This window comes from Colletotrichum fioriniae (genome assembly GCF_027942845.1).
Source record: "Colletotrichum fioriniae strain IMI 355084 chromosome Unknown scaffold_3, whole genome shotgun sequence".
Taxonomy (NCBI): domain Eukaryota; kingdom Fungi; phylum Ascomycota; class Sordariomycetes; order Glomerellales; family Glomerellaceae; genus Colletotrichum; species Colletotrichum fioriniae.
Genome location: NW_027076839.1, coordinates 2,168,866 through 2,186,581, shown reverse-complemented (window position 1 = coordinate 2,186,581; position 17,716 = coordinate 2,168,866). Strand labels below are relative to the sequence as shown.

The following is a 17,716-nucleotide window of genomic DNA, read 5'->3' as shown; positions in this document are numbered from 1 at the left end:
GGGTGGGATGTATACGCAGCTTCAATGTCCCGCCGTCCGCGGGCATTTGGCGTCTGCCACCTGCCAATTCGTCTGAGGTAATGAAGGTGATGTGTGCGTGTTCCCCAGCTCCCAGCTTACCTGAGCCACGAGCGATAGGTAGCACCAGCACCCCGAATGCCCTGGATTGATAAGGTAGGCATCACTGATCAATGGAGGGCGCCTCCCGTGGTACCTAACGTTAGTAAAGTGCCCGCCTGCGTAGCGAGCCAGAAACTGGAGACTGACAACCAAGTCTCTGCCAGACACTGGACTGAACTGACCTGGCCAAGTGCATCCCATCCGTCCCAATTCCCTTCACCCAACTCCCCCTTCTCAGCCCTATCTTTCTCACCTCAATTTTTACCCCTCGCATCGCATCGCAAAGCCTGGCCTCGTCTCTTGCCGTCTCGTGCCCAACGACCTCGCTCCAACCCAGCTCGCCTCTTTGTAGGCCCCCTTTCCCATCGCGACTTGATCCAGAGCTGGTTCTCGCCTAACCGTTCCCCTTCACCGCTCTGTTCTCTGCCACCCGAGTACCCTCGTATCCATCATAGATACCCCCCCGGCCGATTAGTACCCCTTTCGATTTCGCCGCTTCAATCTTCACACACATCACCAGCAATCATGGACCCCGAGGGAGCCAGCACGCCTGGCGAGGGCAGCCGCACCCAGCAGCAGGTCGACAATGCCATCCGCGCCATTCGCGAGAAGAAGCCCCTGCCCGAGATTGATTTCACGATTCATACCATGGAAGATGGCACCCAGGTCAACACCATGGAGCGAGTCTGCAAAGGTACGCTTGATACTCTATCTACGCTGTTGCCAGCCTCGTCCTCATTGCGAGTCTCGAGCGCCATGAATACCCTCGTCTCGAGACTACTCAATCAACAACCCTTTGGGCGCTAACCTATTTCCTTGCCACAGATGTTCAGGCCCCCGCCATGTTCACGCCCTCTGACGAGCAGTTCTTCGAGGACGAAACCCACACAAAGCCCAACATCAACTTCCTCAAGCAGCACTTCTACCGCGAGGGTCGCTTGACCGAGGAGCAGGCTCTATGGATCCTCAAGACCTGTACCGAGGTCCTCCGCGCCGAGCCCAACCTGCTCGAGATGGATGCGCCCATCACCGTCTGCGGTGACGTCCACGGCCAGTACTACGATCTTATGAAGCTGTTCGAAGTCGGAGGCGACCCCTCCGAGACGCGCTATCTCTTCCTCGGCGACTACGTCGACAGAGGCTACTTCTCCATCGAGTGCGTCCTGTATCTCTGGTGCTTGAAGATCCACTACCCCAAGACTCTTTGGCTGCTTCGCGGCAACCACGAGTGTCGCCACTTGACCGACTACTTCACCTTCAAGCTCGAGTGCAAGCACAAGTACTCCGAGGCCATCTACGAGGCCTGCATGGAGTCCTTCTGCTGTCTGCCCCTGGCTGCTGTCATGAACAAGCAGTTCCTGTGCATTCACGGTGGTCTGAGCCCGGAGCTTCACACTCTCGACGACTTGCGCAGCGTGAGTACTGCTCTCGCCTTTGCGTGCAACTATCAGCTAACGATGTGCCTTCGCAGATTGACCGTTTCCGCGAGCCTCCCACCCAGGGCCTCATGTGCGACATCCTCTGGGCCGACCCTCTCGAGGACTTTGGCCAAGAAAAGACAAGCGACTACTTCTTGCACAACCACGTCCGCGGATGCTCCTACTTCTTCTCATACCCTGCCGCATGCGCATTCCTCGAGAAGAATAACCTTCTTTCCGTCATTCGTGCCCACGAGGCGCAAGACGCCGGCTACCGCATGTACCGCAAGACTCGCACCACGGGTTTCCCCAGTGTCATGACCATCTTCTCCGCGCCGAATTACCTCGATGTCTACAACAACAAGGCTGCCGTGCTAAAGTACGAGAACAACGTCATGAACATTCGCCAATTCAACTGCACGCCCCACCCCTACTGGCTGCCCAACTTCATGGACGTCTTCACCTGGTCGCTCCCCTTTGTCGGTGAAAAGATTACCGATATGCTCATCGCCATCCTAAGCACGTGCTCGGAGGAGGAGCTCAAGGAGGACGCCACCCCGTCGTCCACATCCCCCGGCCCTATGTCGCCGCCCCTCTCCGGCGCCTCGCAAGACCCCGAGTCGATCGAGTACAAGAGACGGGCTATCAAGAACAAGATTCTGGCCATCGGCCGTCTCTCGCGTGTATTCCAGGTGTTGCGCGAAGAGTCAGAGCGTGTCACTGAGTTGAAGACCGTCTCCGGTGGCAGATTGCCTGCCGGTACCCTGATGCTGGGTGCCGAGGGTATCAAGAACGCCATCAACACATTCGAGGATGCTCGCAAGGTCGATTTGCAGAACGAGAGACTTCCCCCTAGCCACGACGAGGTTGTGAAGCAGCAGGATGAGGACCGGAAGCAGGCGTTGGAGAAGGCGGCCGAGGATGCGGCCAACGACAAGAAGCTGCAGCAACTGTCTAGGAGATTGAGCACGTGAGTTGTTGTGCATCGCCCCTTGAAGTTTCTTTGACTGACATATTAGCAGCGACCGTAAGAGTCACAAGGGATGAGACGGCACTTTCTCGGGGTAGAGGTGTTGGCGATAGAAGGCCCGCGGCGGATGATAGCACACTAGGGCGTCAAGGCTTGGTTTGTTTCAACAAATTAGCTCAGCTAGGAAAGCTGGCATACGAATACAATTAAAGCATTTCAACTTCACGAGGGGTCTCTGGGGGCGTATCGGGGCCGTGTTCTTGATTATGTGCTAAGGCGTAGGCTATCGTGTACAGTGTAGGTTGATGATGGACAGCGTACGTCTGGGCTTTTGGGTGACCATGTTGATTATTTTACCACAGACACCCTGGACAATCTTCCTTCTCAAGCTGGCGGCAAACATTGCACCTCCACCTCATTCATGTTCTTCAGAGTGTTTTTACATTGGCTTATATCAGACAAATTTGTGTACGGTGTGTCAGGGGGCCAGGGAGCTAGGGAACTCGATCCTGCTTTCAAAAGATGGCCAGAATATTGGGCGGGCTTATACACCATGTTAGCCAAAAGCAACGCAGACTCAACACAAGTCAAACAGGGAGACCTTTTGAATCTTTCTTACCTCGCAACACCGCCAGGAACATTACACGGCTCGCTCACGACGAAGAAGCTCCACCTCTTTTCGCGCTTACACTGCGCTGCCAGCGCCTCGAGGTCGAACAGCTCGCCGATGGGCATGCCCCAGCCGGCGAGGAGGACCTCGTGCATCCAGTGCGCCGGGTCGCGGTGCGGCCAGCACTCGAAGGACGGTTGGTCGCCTGCCACGGCGGAGAAGTTGGACCAGACCCAGCGGAGGGTCTCTTCGGATTGGGCTACGCCGGAAAAAGTTTGTGGGCTGGCCGCGAGGTGGGTGGTTAGGGTTTCGGGGGAGGGAGGCGTGTGTTGCTGTGAAGCCTGCGGTTTTTGTTGGTGAGTTATGTGCTGGTGAGATGGGGAGTAAGGGATAGGGGGTTAGGGGAGGGAGAGAAGAAGGAAGACAGAAGAGAGAGAGAGAGAGGAGGGAGAGATACCTGTGCGGGTGATGAGTATATCGCCAAACTTGACCTCGGTGCCCTGCGCCTTGAGACAGGCCTGGAGGTCCGCGACGGGGATGGAGTCGCGCGCAAAGGGGTCGTAGGGCATGTTTTGCTCGAGGCGCCAGGTGTGGTAGTCTACGAGGATGCCTCTGCCGACGATGCCGTGCTTTTGCCAGGCTTTTCGAGGCTGTCAGTAAACTGATTGGAATCTAGGCACAACGAGGTGGACACACGAGGTGGACTCGACAGAGGAAGATGTTGTGGTAAAAGGGGGGAGAACAGAGGGGACAAAGGGGCTGGCTCACCTTGAATCCCATTTACGGTCGACCGCCTCCCATCCTCGTCCACGGCGTGGACCTCGTCCATGGAGACGCCGTTGTAAAACTTTTCTTCTTTCTGGTACCCAAAGTGCCGGAGGCCGTCCCACTGCGACGACGACTGCGAATTAAAGGTCCACTCGTCGTCGTTTACGAAGCGCGGGTGCTTGCGGTAGAGGTCGTGGTGGAAGGCGCGGCGGTTGAAGAAGGGGGCGGTTTGGGCTGTCAGGGGCCAGTTTAGGGAGACTCTGTGTGTGTGATGTTGTCTTTAGTTAGTTTCCATGATTCGCCTTTTTGAATCCCATTGATTTGCTTCATTACATGGTTTCAGAGCTTGAGTATTCTGAACTTCACACCAGGATCGGGACGGTGATGATGTCGTTAGAGTAAAGACTCAACGTGAGAATTGTCAATTTTACCTCGCGCCCGTCTTAATCTCCTCCCTCGCAGCAGCAGCGACGCGCTCGTCCGTCAACCTGTTCAACGTCCCCAGCTCGTCCTTGTCGCCGTAGAGGCCCCAGGCCGAGAAGCGCGGGTCGTCTTTGCCGAGGGGCAGAGACTCGAACGGCGGGATGCCGTTTTCGTTGAGGGCGAATTTGGAGTCTGCGGGTGCCATTGTCTCTGCGTCTGGTTTGGAGGAGGAGGAGGAGGAGGAGGAGGAGGTCTGTGTGAGCTGGTTGCCGAGTTGTTGTAGGCGCTTCATTGCCATTGCTCTTGTGTTTTATACCTTCCTAATTCAAAGTCTGAAGTTTTGCAAGATTTGATGATGCTCAGAGACACACGCTCTCTGTGGAAAGACGAGTAGTTCATTTATTCGATGGGGGTAAGTTATGTTATCTTGGCTTGGAGCTCATGCAGGTGCTTCTCCGCACTTTTTGGTGTGAGGCAGTCAGTCCGATGTCATTGAGGAGTTGCGTAGTAGACCGTCATCCGGTCTCTTATTCCCGGGCCTGGACAACATCGTCCGGGAGAGGGGGTGCCGTAGCGCAGCGCAGGACGCATGCCGGTGTTGGCCAAACGTTGCCCCTGCGATTGGCCAGCGGTGATGATGCGAGGAATTTGATGTTCCTGAGAATAAAGTCTGCGACAGCACCAGTGGGGTTTACACAATGGTGAACGAGAAACGCCGGGACGCAACGGTTCTATAATGCTTCCTAGCCGGTGCGGATGAAAAACCTGCGCCAGAAACGAAACAGGGACTGTTTATGCTTGAAATGATGTGTGATTCAAATTCTGATGCTGGAGACCATATCACCTCCTCTATCTACCCGTTTATCCTAGTTTCCCTTCAACTTATCCCAAAACGAGCTGGGGGTCTTCTCGACCGGGGGTGACAGGATGATCGTATTCCAAACGATCTCGCCGTCAATGTATAGGTTGTACTTGAGAGAGCTCTGCTCGCCCTCCGCCAGGTTCTCAATGGTCAAAGAGCCGAACTTGGAGTTGCCAGAGTGGATGTACCTAAGACTGTTAGTATCGTACCTCTGGTTTCCAGCGACTGCACTTACTTGAGAGACACATCCTCATTATCGGTTTGTCTGTAGCTGGGCAACGGCGATGCGAATTGGTTCAGCGGACTGCACGAGAACTCGTACGCGGCGGCGCTCTCTTGCCATCTTCCATCGGCGGGAGGGGGGAACTTGGTGGCCGCAAACTCGTGACGGTCGCCAGAGACGACGACAACACCAACACCCCTGGCACCAGCATCCCACATGGCCTCGAGAATCTTGCGCCGCTCCACCAGGAAACCTCCCCACGTATCCTTGCGGTTGATGGGCCAATTCTTGGTCAGAGGAATCGACGAGGCAACAATCTTCCACTTGACGCCCTTGGGCTCAGGCCGATTCAGCCACGCGAGGAAGTCCTCCAACTGCTCAGCACCCAGCATCGTCTTCTCCGGGCTGTCGGAGGGAACGTCATTGTCGGATCGGTACGAGCGCGTGTCGAGCATGAAGAAGCTCGCGGGGCCCTGGACAAACTCAAAGTAGGTGGCGCCCTGTCTCCGGAGGTTCGTGGTCCCCGCAACGCGAGCAGGAGGGGGGTTGGCCAGCTCCTGGTAATGGTGCCACGGCTCGATTGCGGCCCGGTACACGCCAGTGGTGTTTGACGACCAGTCGTTGCCAATCTCATGGTCATCGAGAACGTGAATCCAGCTGAGGTTCTGTCCTACGGGTGCCCAGTCTGGAGAGGCATAGACGTGGCGATACTTTTGGCGGTAGTCCTCCTCGTTCTTGCCTTGGCGTTTGGGTACGTCAATGTAGATGAAGTCGCCCAAGAAGAGCATGAACTGCGCCTGCAGACTAGGTAAAACTTTTGCCAAATGGCGCATGCCGGGAATCGCCAGGGCGTGCTCCAAGGGGTTGTACGGGAAGCGTGGGAGGATGCACGAAGTCGACAAGAAGGTGAACTTGTTGTCATTGAAGGTCGACATCTGCCCAGCTCTAGGCGGGGCCACGAACTCGCCGCTGTGGTTGTTGGACGTGCGCCATTCATAGACTCTCTGCTGGGAGTGCTTCAGAGGCACGGTCAAGGTGGTCGCAAAGTCGGTCGTGTTGTCGGTGAACCTCAACCCGCCACCAAGCTGCCACATGGGGTTGTCAAAGGGCGGCTGCGGATCCTTGATGTGAATTTCGAGCGTGACGGGCATCTTGGCTTGGTCGGGTTCGCGAACGACGAATTTGGCCTCTGTCGGGGAGACATAGCCAAGGCGCACAAAGGAGAGGTCGTCGACCGGGTGGTACTGTCGAACACGGAACAAGAAGTCGGCCGTCATTGCAACCAAGGCCAAGTTAATCAGGAAGGTCAAGATGGAAAGAATGGGGCTGGTTGAGCTCGGTGTTCCGGCAAGAAGCGTCTTCAACGGGCTGGACTTGTCCTTGACGACGATGGTCTCTTCGATTTGGATCTCCTCGGCGACGACATGGCCGTTTGTGCCTGCCGCGCCGTGGACATCCTCTGTGATGGTTTCTTTGACCGTCACGTCAACGTCGTCCTCCACTACATCGTACTTTGGCTCATTGATGTAGCCAGATACGAAGGAAGGCACGAAGACTGCAAAGAGTGCGAATATGCTCATGGGCACAGCAGCCTAAACCCAGCATGATCAGCACGATGCGCCAAGCCTGGACAGTCAAACGCTCGGGAATAAGTGGAACTTACTGGGCCAGGAAACTAGAGTTGCATCCAATGATTAGCGACCAATTGCTAAAAGAGAACGTTGAAGCACTTACCCATCGCAGAAAGAGGTACGAGACCACTCTCAACGCGATTGAGGATGTGGTTGCAATGCGCGTCTGAACCGCCATGACGCCGAGAGCTCCGTAGTGGGTAGATGTGAAGTGGAAATTGCAGGTTGTAGATGAGAAAGATTGAACTTGAACTGGTGGAGGATTAAATAGTTTGCAGGGATTGTCTGTCAAAGAAAGAAAAGAAAAAAAGACAAGAGCTGCTCCCCTTGCAGCTGGGTATTGGAGAGAAAGAACGAGACAATGGAAGAAGGTTTGATAGAAGGTGGTCGTCCGTGAATCTGAGGTGATGCCTGCCCTGTCAGAGGTGGTAGCTCAGCCAGACGTGACGTGACAGCTGAGCTGACCTCTGAAGAGATGAGGTCACTGATTAATGAAAAGCCCCGTACGCGCTGAAACACCGATAATAAGCCACCTCCCGTCTGCATGTGAGCGTGGCTGGTGAGGGAGCTCAAGCTGCTGCTGTGGGGACAGTGGACTGGAGGTGCAAAGGTGCCACCTTGCTCTCCCGCAGAACAGGTGTAGTCGCTGCTGTTGGCCCGTGCATGCTTCCTAGGGGCGTAGCGGCGCCAATTTTCCGCGCCGAACTTTCAATCGTGGCCCGTTCTAAGTGACCCTTTTGGCGACAGCTTGTCCAGAATCCCCTGCTTCACGAGTCGACGAGAGATACCCTCACGCGCCCACCTAGGACTCTCCCCACGCAACAACACATCATGAGGGTGTCCGCCATCGCCTGCGGGCTTTTCGCCTGCTTCGTTTCCCAGGTCGCTGCCACTGCATTGACCTACAAGCTCCACGCCAACGAGAAGGCCTGCTTCTACGCCAAGACCCAGAAGGATAACGAGAAGATTGCCTTTTACTTTGCCGTGCGTCCACACCCGCGCCATCACCGCTGCAGTAAGCTAACAACGATGCGTAACAGGTCCAATCCGGTGGTTCTTTCGATGTCGACTACACCGTCACCGGCCCGGGCAACAAGATGATCCTCGATGGAGCCAAGGAGCGCCAGGGCGACTTTGTCTTCACGGCCCAGCAGATGGGCGACTACGAGTTCTGCTTCAATAACGAGATGAGTACCTTTGCCGAGAAGTTTGTCGACTTTGAAATTGCCGTACGCCCCCCTGATGACTCCCCAACCCAAACAACATTGCTGACCCCTTGTGAACCCAGGTCGAGAACGAGGTTCGCGCTCAGCTTCCCGCCAAGCAGGGCGCCTCTCCCGAACAGCACTCCACCCTCGAGGAGACCATCTTCAAGCTCTCCGGCCAGCTCTCGACCATCTCGAGAGGCCAAAAGTACTTCCGCACCAGAGAGAACCGCAACTTCAGCACCGTCCGCAGCACCGAAGGCCGCATCATCAACTTCAGCATGATCCAGTGCGCCCTTATCGTGCTGATGGGAGCTCTGCAGGTGTTTATCGTTCGCTTCTTCTTCCAGGGCGCGCGCAAGGGCTACGTATGAACGGCGCAACGAAACAAAAAAGTTATTCTGGATTTCATCGCGGCGCGGGGTAAAAGGAGTCACCAGGGACTCGTGTATATCACAAGTAAAAAGAGACTTGATGTGGTTCACGGTATGAGATATCTACGACGATCAAAATTCAGCGCTGTTGTCATGAAAAGGGGAGTCCGGGGCCCGTCGCTAGGGGCATCCCTCTTGGAGCACATGTAGCACCGGTACCGCTAGTGGACTTGATGAATGGTTTAATGAGTGTTCTCCCTAGAGTCGAGGTTCTTTGTGACAAGGCAGTGGCCTCCATGATGTTGCCCCGAAAGTGTCGAAGCCGAGAGCTCGAATGTAACCGACGGACCAGATACAAGGACTAGGCGTAAGGTTCCTCGCAGACCGCAGATATTCAAATGCCATCTGCTGCCTTTCCTCGCATACTCCTCTTGCACCAACTTCCGCACCTTGAAACGTCGCAATTGTGCCGGAGACATTGATAATCGGCATCTTCCTCCCACTGCCTCTCTGAGTTAGAGGTGAGCTGTCGGCGACATCTGATTGGCTGAGACTGTGGCTCGTGCACTAGCCACGGCAGGCTGCAGGTGGACCCGCTGTGGTCTTCCCATCTCGGGCGGCTTGAGCTTCACGAGCTGCGATAGCAACGGCAGCCTCGCGTGCGACCCGTGTAGGTCCGTTCTAGCGATTTTGCTCAGACAAATCACACCTTGACGCGCGAATTCTCCCAAGAACAGCGATACTTATGGACCCGAAACCGCATACGCAAGCTCAATCCGCCGCGCCAACGGGCAACACCAAAACAACACACCACCTCTATTGAGGTGGATCGCGACTCGTCAATGCTGAGGGACTCACGCCGCAGCTCCAAACACCAAAAGAAGCACAAGGAACAGCCAAAGGAGGAATGGTACATCATTAAGGATATCCTACAAGAAAGGCGAAACGGCTCAAATATCGAATACCTCGTCGATTGGGAAGACAACCCGGAAACCGGCGAGCGATACCGTCCCACGTGGGTAAGTCTAAGTGCCCCCCTTGTTTATCGGAGCAATTGTTAACTCCAACCAGGCCCCCAGCAAGGACGTCACTTCGAAAGCGATATTCGATTGGAGAAGGAAACTCGACTTGGTCTATCAGGAGGACCATCCCGGGCCAGCAGGAGAATCTGTTTTGCGAGACGTCCGAAGTGTAGTACAGCAGGGCTCACCGGCACGTACTCCGTCCACCAGGTCGATCGACAGCAGCCAGCCCGTGCAGACGGCAAACAGACGCAGGAGACCACAGTCTAGGCAGTCAGAAGACCTGCAGGATCCAGACTCGGACAACGACTCGAACCCACCCCAGCAGAAGCGATACCCTAGTGAGGTTCCTTCCTTGCTGTCGTCGGCTTCAGAGGTTGATACCGACGCTGCCTCGGATGTTGCATACAACAACACCACGACCAGCTTCTTCGTGGCGATCCCCTCCAAAGTAGATCGCGATTTCTCAGAATACATTAGTATTTCGGATTCGCAGGGGTCAACCTCGCTCGGCTCCCAGCCCATCTCAGCCCTTGAAGACGAGGACAGCCAAGTGGTGATCACCGAGGGCCTCAGCCAAAGGACGATCCCCGACTCTCAAGAGTACTCGGCACTCGATACCCAGGACTCGCCGTTCTCTGGAAGACAAGAAGCCTCGACAAGCAACAAAGGGGACGCCTGTACCGAGCGTGAGGTACCGGATTCGCAAAAGCAGTCCAGCCTCAGGACCTCCGCGAGTAAGTCAACGGATTCCCAGGCCCGACTCCTCAGTGCGCCAGATCACCGTTCACACTTCTTTGTGCGTCGGACACCCTTGGAGTCACCTCGTCCGGCATCGTCTCAAGATCAGCCAGTGTCGTCGGGTTACATCCCTTTGACGCAGAACAGCCCTGAACCAAGCCAGGGCCCAAGCTCTGACCTCGACCAAGCCTCACCTTTCCATCGGCATTCCATTGCAGAGCCTGCAGCATCGCAGCCACCTCGACGCGCCTCGCGTGAACACGACTCCCTTCCCTCAGTCTCTGATAGGTCAATTCCATCTCATCAGGTCGACGAGCTGCGCGCAGTTGAGCAGGCTGAAAACTCCGCCATTGGAGACTATCCCCAGGACTCGCAGCTTACCAGGACGCCTATTTTCCACACACAGCCTGCCTTTGATTTCGACACGTCGACTTCTCAGGCAACTTCATCGGCGAAGAGCGCCTCCAGCAAGTCACAACAACACACCAACAACCAGGAGTGGGCGACTGAGCAAATCATTTCCTGCTCTGATTCACGCCCCAGCCAGAACACGCAAGCTGCTCAAGTCGTTGAACCTCTCCCAGGCATTTCCGCAAGCCAGAGTTCCACGGACGAGCCTGTGGTCCCTGACACCGTCCGTCGAAGACCGCGCACGATACGCTTCAGTGGCACAGTTGCTAGCTCAGAGTCGCCCCCTTTTGCTTTTCCCCAGGCAATCGCCGCTGCACCATCGCAACGCGACGAGGACGACGTTTCCGAGGCCGACAGCTTTCAGACTTGCTTCGAAAGACGGTCACTCCCTCCTCATCCCTCATCGTCCAACAAGTCTCAGGACTCTGATCGGCCGCTGAGTCTACCTCCAGCCATGGACACCTCCGGCGACGAACCACTCTCGGCGATAGAGGAGCTGATGAGGATTCAAGAAGCTGCATTGCAAGGCACATTAGGCGAGGCAGGATTGACAAGTCCGACGACCGACTCGGCTCAGATTCGTCACGATGGCCCCTCGATGGACGCAGACCTTGCGTTCTCGGCACCCATGGACCATCCATCCATCCAAATCAACTCGCAGCCGCCTCTCACAGGAGACTGGACGATGGGAGAGCCAGTGACGTCGTCTGCAGATATGCCCGGACTTGTCGGCGCCCCGGTCGAGCCAACGATGGAGCCTCTGATCCACGAAGAGCACCAAACAGCCAGCATGGGAGACATCTTCCCGAGCAATCTTATGCCGCCTGAATCAGTCGAACAGTTGCCCATCACCATATCCCCCTCAGACATTAGCAGATCAGTTGAGCCCGAAGAGACTTCGAACACACTTCCTCAGCCCGAGGACCATCCTATGGACATGCTGCCGGAAGACCAGACCACCGCGGGCGACCAGAGCACGGTCACTTCGCCGGACATTGAAGAGCCATACCTTTCAGGTCCCCCTACGACCGTGGACCAGAGTGAATACTTGGTTACGCTCTCGTTCCCGGCCAACATTCGTCCCTTGTATCGGAGCACCATCAAGTCCTATCGCAATGTGATTGAGCAGTTCACCAAGGACATGCAGTCCGAGGAAGACGTCGTCGATAAGAACACGGTGGAGTCTATTGGCCAAATGCTCAACGAGCTTCGCGACATTTGCGACATGCCTGCGCCTCTCGACGGTGCTTCGATTGATGCCTTGTCCGCAGAAGACCTCAAGAAGCATGCCATGGGCACCAATAGCAAATTCTTCTTTGTGGGCAGATTCCTCGAGCGACTCCAGACAAGCCACAAGAAGATACTCATTGTCGCGCGTGACCTCAACGTCATCGGGTACCTCGAGGCTATGGTCGGGACCGGGGAAATGGCGTATTCTCTAAAGGGTCTGCATGAGCTGGAAAGCCAGGATGAGCATTCGCTGCTCGTCGTTCTCGTGCACTCCGAGCAGGCTCTCGTCGACGACCTGAGCGACTTTGACGTTGTCATTGGATTCGACAACGGCATTTTGCAGACAGACCTCCTCGACCAATGGGGCAAAATGAACGGGAAGAAGCCAATGCTGCTAAGGCTCACGACGACGTGCTCTATCGAACATCTCGAGCTGCTGTTGCCGGCGGAATTCCAGGGCTTGGTGCGTCAGAATGCGCTATGCATCGCCGTGTGTCAGTCAAGAAAGATGAGCTATCTTGACGAAAGAGATAACCAGGGGGTAATGATTGATCACTACGCAGTATCCTTTGCCAACCAGGCAATCCTTCCCGACCCCAGCTTCGACTGGGACCCCGAGCTTATCCCCTCGTCTGTTCTCGACTTGTATTCCAGCAGCCAACCCGAGAGCCAGGTGGAGGAGCCGACCCGCAAGCGCAAGACTGTGAGTTGCCCTTTTGTCTTGCAAAACCAGTGCTAATCGGGAGTTTAGGATGGCGAGCAGCTGCAAGCTGTCAAACGCCTTCGGGTCAGCCCTCCCCCTGGACAAGAGCCGGGAGATATTGACGCGGCGGTTCGCAGCCAGCTGAACCCTCAACCGTCACAGCTGCACATCCAAACGACACAGCAGCATCTGAACGCTCTGACGGATAAGGTAGCAAGTGTTGGCCCGGCTCAACATGGCAAAAGTGCTAACGAGTGATTAGGTATCCGAACTGGAGCATCAGCTGGAGGAGAAGAACACCATGGAATCCAATCTCCAAAAACAGGTCACCAATCTTTCCAAGAGGGTTAAGAGCTATGACGAGACCACCAATTCCATCCAGGCGGCGCACATGGCGTCGCTTCGGGAACGAGCCAGGTTCGAGGCTGAGCGAGATGAAGCAAAGAGAAAGGAGGAACATGCCCTGGAGAAGAGCCGTGAGTGGCAAGACAAGGCACAGGCTTTTGAAGAGAAGTTGAAGGCCACGAGCGCCACTCTCGAAGAAGCCCTCGTCAACGCCGGCTCCGTCGCGACGGAGACTTTCAAAGAGAAGACGGCAGAACTCGAAAAGGCCTTGGCCAAGGTGGCGGAGCTCGAGAAGAAGCTTGAGAGCCGGGACGGCGAGCTAAGCTACGCAAGAGACGCGTATCAAACGGCCAACCATTCCAACAGCGAGCTCTCCCGCGAGAACCGCGAACTCAAGGAACAGGTTGCCGCGATGCAATCGTCGGCCCCGGGCAACCTGGCGCAAGTCCTCAACGTCACGGCCAATGCCGGACAGCAGGTCAAGGAGATGCAGAGGCAGATTGCCGAGACCAAGGCCATCACCAAGGACCGCGAGAGGGAGCTCGCGCGCGTGGAGAAGGAGCTGCGAGCGCTCAAGAATGGACGCAGGGAGACGAGGCAGCAGAGCGTACCCCGAAGCCCGCGGCTGAGCGTCATGAGCCCTAGAACGGGACGCGCTGCTGGTGGCGGTGGTAATGGTGGTTCGGCTAGCCGAGGGACGTCGCCTACGCCGCACGAGTCTGGCGGCGGTACACCTGTTGCGGGTCTGCAGTTTTTTAACAATTCGGCCAACAACAGGTGGCCCCATTTGCGGGATTGAGGGTCTGGTGAGTTTGAAGACTGCGAGCAGAGTCTAGAGATGTCAGGGGAGGACATTGTACTGATTTGATGTGTACCGTGTTACCGAGAGCTCGGTGATGGTTCCCTTACCCTTAGAGAAAGATACCATTGAGGTTTCGCTGTGTTTCGATGCCTTGGCTCTGAGAGGTTGCGATTGAGCTGGACAGTTAATAGATGGCTATATGCTCCAAGAACGTCTTGCTATCTCGTTGGTGATGATGAAAGTCGTCGCTTGGCAACCTGTGACTAGATGCATCGAGGCGTTGCATTCCCGAGACGTTTGGAATGCAGGTCCCAGTTGTTCCCCACTGAATTGGCTCAATTGCCTGCCCAACGTCCACGACTGCCCAGAGGCACGATAGGCAGAGTAGGGTCTGATGGACAGGTTGAACATATGAGATTGAGAAGAGGCTCTAAGATGGTACATGGGACTTTGATTGGGAAAATCACACTACCAAGAAAAACTCCCCTCCCGTTCTATCGGACTTCTCCTACAGACACAAACACACGCGGCAAGCAGACTTTGTCGGGTTTTTGCTCCTTTCTTTCCTTTCTTCTTCTTTGCTCCTGTAGAAATATACAAGTTGGTTTGATCGTTTTACCGGGCCCTGGTTCATGGATCGATGGCGCTTTCGTTTTAACCCTTCTTTTCGTTTGCTGGATTCGAGGGGTTTAAACTTAGTTCTTCTCCTCGGGGTAGATGTCCTCCTTGAGAGGGACGCCGAGCTCTTCCCTCAGGGGCTTGAGCTCCTCGAGGTACTGCTCGTACTGGCCCTTGTTCTCGACCTTGGCCTTGACGCCTGTTTTGGGTTGTGTCAGTTACAAAGTCGGTTCAATTGTGCACGGCATCCAAAATATTGCTCGGGCCTGCGGAAGACGGGAAACCGGGTGCACGTTGCACAGCTGCGACGACTTGGGGGAGAGGGGGAATGCATACCCTCGAAGATGCGGACGGCGGTAGCAAAGTCGTTGACACGACGGGCGGCCTTCAGAGCGGCGGCGACGACGGAGGGGGAGGGAACCAAGTCGTAGGCGAAGGCGTTGTTGAGGTTACGCTGTTGTTGCGGGAAAAAAAGAGTCAGCCTCGCCCCATCAGACCACTTCTCTGCCGGGGGTAGTAGGGGACTAGGTTCAGATCCCGAGGGCATAGTATCAGAGGCCGTACCTGAAGCTCGAAAACGTCCTGGACGCCATCGAATTCCTTCTCGAATCTGTGGTGCAAAAGTTAGCGGTGCCAATTGAGAAGCGAGTCCGAGGGTCGAGGAGGGTCAATGGCTTTGTCGCGCGGATGGGAGGGATGGAGATGGTGGCATGATGGTTGGCGGGTACAAAAAAAGGCCCAATCCTTCCAACATCCCTATCGTCCCTCTCGCCCGAAGAGTTTCCCTCCAACCCGCACGACCCCCCCTTCGAAACCACCCAATCCCAAGATGTCGAATTGTAGCTCACCTCGCGCTGAACTCCTCAAAGGTCTCCTCGGCGTGGTCGCCGGAGCGGAGGCGGGCGCTGGTGCTGAAGTTGCTGGCGGCCGGGACACCCGCGACGATGGGCAGGAGCATGCCGGAGCGGGCGACGAGAGGCTGGCGGATGGGGTTCGCGCGGAAGAAGCTAGTCGAGCCGCGGGCGGCGACGCGGAGGATAGAGGCAGACATTTTGTTGTTCGGTTAAGAGAGGAGAGTGTGGTAGCGGGTCGACCGAGAGGAGAGGCGAAGGCGGGAGGTTGTTGCGTCGGTGACGTTTGGGAGGATTATTTTTTTTTGTTCGCGAAAGCTACGGGCGTTTCGTTCGGGATTGAGTCGGATGATGTGGTTGGAGTTTGGTAGGCACGAAAAAGGATTGGATTCTGCGAGATTTTGATTGGATGACTAAGCCGTAGCTTTGGGCCAAAGAGCTGCAGCTCCAGGCCGTGTGAATTGTGTTTCGGTTGCGGCTACCAGACGTGTAAATCACCAGTGGATGAACACAGTGTTGACGCTGTTCGCACGTGTGTCCATCATCAGGCCACTGTGGACGATTGTTCCCCCGAATCTGGAAATGGTCATACTCATCCTCCAGGCTCTCACTGGTTCCCCAGAAACCCTGGAAAAGTTGTATGGTGTTTTGGGTGCTTCTTCAACCTTTCCCCCCCGGGGATGTGACAGCCCATTGGGACACGCGAACCACGGGGGTTTTGTTCAGATCTCGTAAGGCTCCCCCCGCCGGGGTTCCCGCAATGGACACAAAGCACCAATTCCCCGGGCCGGAGTTGGGAGCAAAATCGAGGCTCCGTTGCACCGACCGTCCCATTCTCACAAGTACGCATGCTGCACGGCTTCTCTTCCATTCAAGGGGGGAAGGCTGATTGGGACGGAAGGGGGGAGTAGACACGGGGCCGGAGGTGGCCGGACCAAGAAGCCGGAGATTGTGACGGCATCCAGCACGTCCCCCATCGAGATTCGATGATCGTGGGAGACAGCTGATTAGTCTCTGCTACAAGTGCAAGGTCAATTGGGTGCCGAGGCACAATTCTCTTTATTGACCCTCTTTCTGCTTGCATAGGCAATCTTGTATGGATACGGGATGCAGTCTACAGATAGTACAGACGAAAAGACCTGACTCTCTGTCCAAGGTCTACGCTGTGCAATTGGCAACGTAGCCTAAACTTCCGAGATTGCAATGTGCATCACGAGCAGTCGAGGTACTCGGTACATGCGGCCGTGACGGTTGTTTTGGGGCTAGGTCGAGTTGGCAGTGGGTTAGCCCGACGGCTAACTGGACCTTGTTCAGCGTAACCCAAGACTCCCGTCTCCAAGAGTAAGACCTCTCCAAACATGGAACGCATGGAACCAACCTGCAAGGTCTCCAAGACTGGGTTGCAACGGCCCGCGTCGTCTGGCAGCTGACGGTATGCTCGTCGTCTGCAGGAAGTTTTGTGGTGTTGCCAAGGGTCGAACAGGCATTGGGAAACCGCAGTATCCGAACGACGTAAGCCTACCGGAGCATCTGTCCAGTCAATCAGGACGGTGAATAAGAAACAAAGATCCGGCCTTTGACGGCATCTTGTTCCCCATACTTTGCCTACCTTAGGTACCTCAAGGTTCCCTACGTCCACTGTACTTAGTCAGGCGGTGACATAGCTGGGTCACGTGTTTGCGTACTGTGGGCAGTGTCAGTTCCTTGGAAACCTAAGGTAGGTACTCCGAACCTACGTCGAGTGGGTACGCTGGAGTCGCTGGACGACCAGGTACCCAAATGAGCATAGGCCCAGGCACGGCCCATGATTGGCTACGCTAGGGCCTGACAGCGAATCACATGCTGCACGATCAAATGAGGGCCGCGAAAAAGGCTGCGCGACAAGTACAGGGTACCTTGACCTTCTGGATCGGAATTTTCCCCTTTTGACTATCTTAACAACTTTTCGCATCGCCGCCTGTTGCTGCTGCTGCTGCTTGCTCCATTGCTCGTGTCCTTCCCCGTCCGTCCTCCTTTTTTTCTTCCCTCTCCTCATAAACCAACTCGTGCCCGTGGCGTTTTCCCATTGTCTGATCACCTCCCTTCCGACCCCTCCCCGCGTCTCAATTCTCCAGACTCTCATCGGGTGTCTTGCGGCGGGTAGCGAGAGAGAGAGAGAGAGAGCGCGTTTCTGCAATTCTTCTTTTCTTCCCTCCATTATTTGTCGTCACTCCTTAGGCTTCTGCCTCTTTTCTGGGTCGTGTCCATCGAACCGCTTTGCCGCCGCCGCTGCTGCTTTGCTGAGTAGAACACACTTATATCCTCCATCCCATCAATCCGCGTCTTCCGTGTCGAGTCCCCATCGAAAGACCCACGGTAACCGAATACCTTGTCGCAAATCTTCGCAAGT

At 55.7% G+C, this 17,716-nt stretch overlaps 6 protein-coding genes across 6 annotated transcripts; 3 read left to right on the top strand and 3 right to left on the bottom strand.

Moving 5' to 3' along the window:
• Positions 1–645: 645 nt before the first annotated feature.
• Positions 646–2,585, top strand: CNA1 (3',5'-cyclic-nucleotide phosphodiesterase (PDEase) (3':5'-CNP); the record flags this gene model as incomplete). The annotated part of the gene is made up of 4 exons (XM_053196130.2): positions 646–814; positions 946–1,535; positions 1,592–2,508; positions 2,561–2,585. 4 exons carry the CDS (start codon positions 646–648, stop codon positions 2,583–2,585), a joined length of 1,701 nt encoding a protein of 566 aa, XP_053046554.2.
• Positions 2,586–3,123: 538 nt separating this feature from the next.
• On the bottom strand, positions 3,124–4,607 carry N0V96_003492 (uncharacterized protein; the record flags this gene model as incomplete). Its single annotated transcript, XM_053196131.2, has 4 exons — positions 3,124–3,377; positions 3,576–3,758; positions 3,887–4,146; positions 4,318–4,607. 4 exons carry the CDS (start codon positions 4,605–4,607, stop codon positions 3,124–3,126), a joined length of 987 nt encoding a protein of 328 aa, XP_053046555.1.
• A 568-nt stretch (positions 4,608–5,175) lies between these two features.
• On the bottom strand, positions 5,176–7,203 carry N0V96_003491 (uncharacterized protein; the record flags this gene model as incomplete). The annotated part of the gene is made up of 4 exons (XM_053196132.1): positions 5,176–5,359; positions 5,407–6,986; positions 7,058–7,069; positions 7,129–7,203. 4 exons carry the CDS (start codon positions 7,201–7,203, stop codon positions 5,176–5,178), a joined length of 1,851 nt encoding a protein of 616 aa, XP_053046556.1.
• A 653-nt stretch (positions 7,204–7,856) lies between these two features.
• Positions 7,857–8,604, top strand: N0V96_003490 (uncharacterized protein; the record flags this gene model as incomplete). The annotated part of the gene is made up of 3 exons (XM_053196133.1): positions 7,857–8,009; positions 8,066–8,254; positions 8,314–8,604. The coding sequence occupies 3 exons, from the start codon at positions 7,857–7,859 to the stop codon at positions 8,602–8,604; spliced, it is 633 nt and encodes a 210-aa protein (XP_053046557.1).
• An 842-nt stretch (positions 8,605–9,446) lies between these two features.
• N0V96_003489 (uncharacterized protein) lies at positions 9,447–13,855 on the top strand (the record flags this gene model as incomplete). Its single annotated transcript, XM_065756854.1, has 5 exons — positions 9,447–9,623; positions 9,676–10,363; positions 10,646–12,711; positions 12,760–12,921; positions 12,974–13,855. 5 exons carry the CDS (start codon positions 9,447–9,449, stop codon positions 13,853–13,855), a joined length of 3,975 nt encoding a protein of 1,324 aa, XP_065614621.1.
• A 698-nt stretch (positions 13,856–14,553) lies between these two features.
• Positions 14,554–15,527, bottom strand: COX6 (Cytochrome c oxidase subunit 6; the record flags this gene model as incomplete). Its single annotated transcript, XM_053196135.1, has 4 exons — positions 14,554–14,675; positions 14,813–14,930; positions 15,041–15,086; positions 15,325–15,527. 4 exons carry the CDS (start codon positions 15,525–15,527, stop codon positions 14,554–14,556), a joined length of 489 nt encoding a protein of 162 aa, XP_053046559.1.
• Between the last annotated feature and the right edge of the window lie 2,189 nt (positions 15,528–17,716).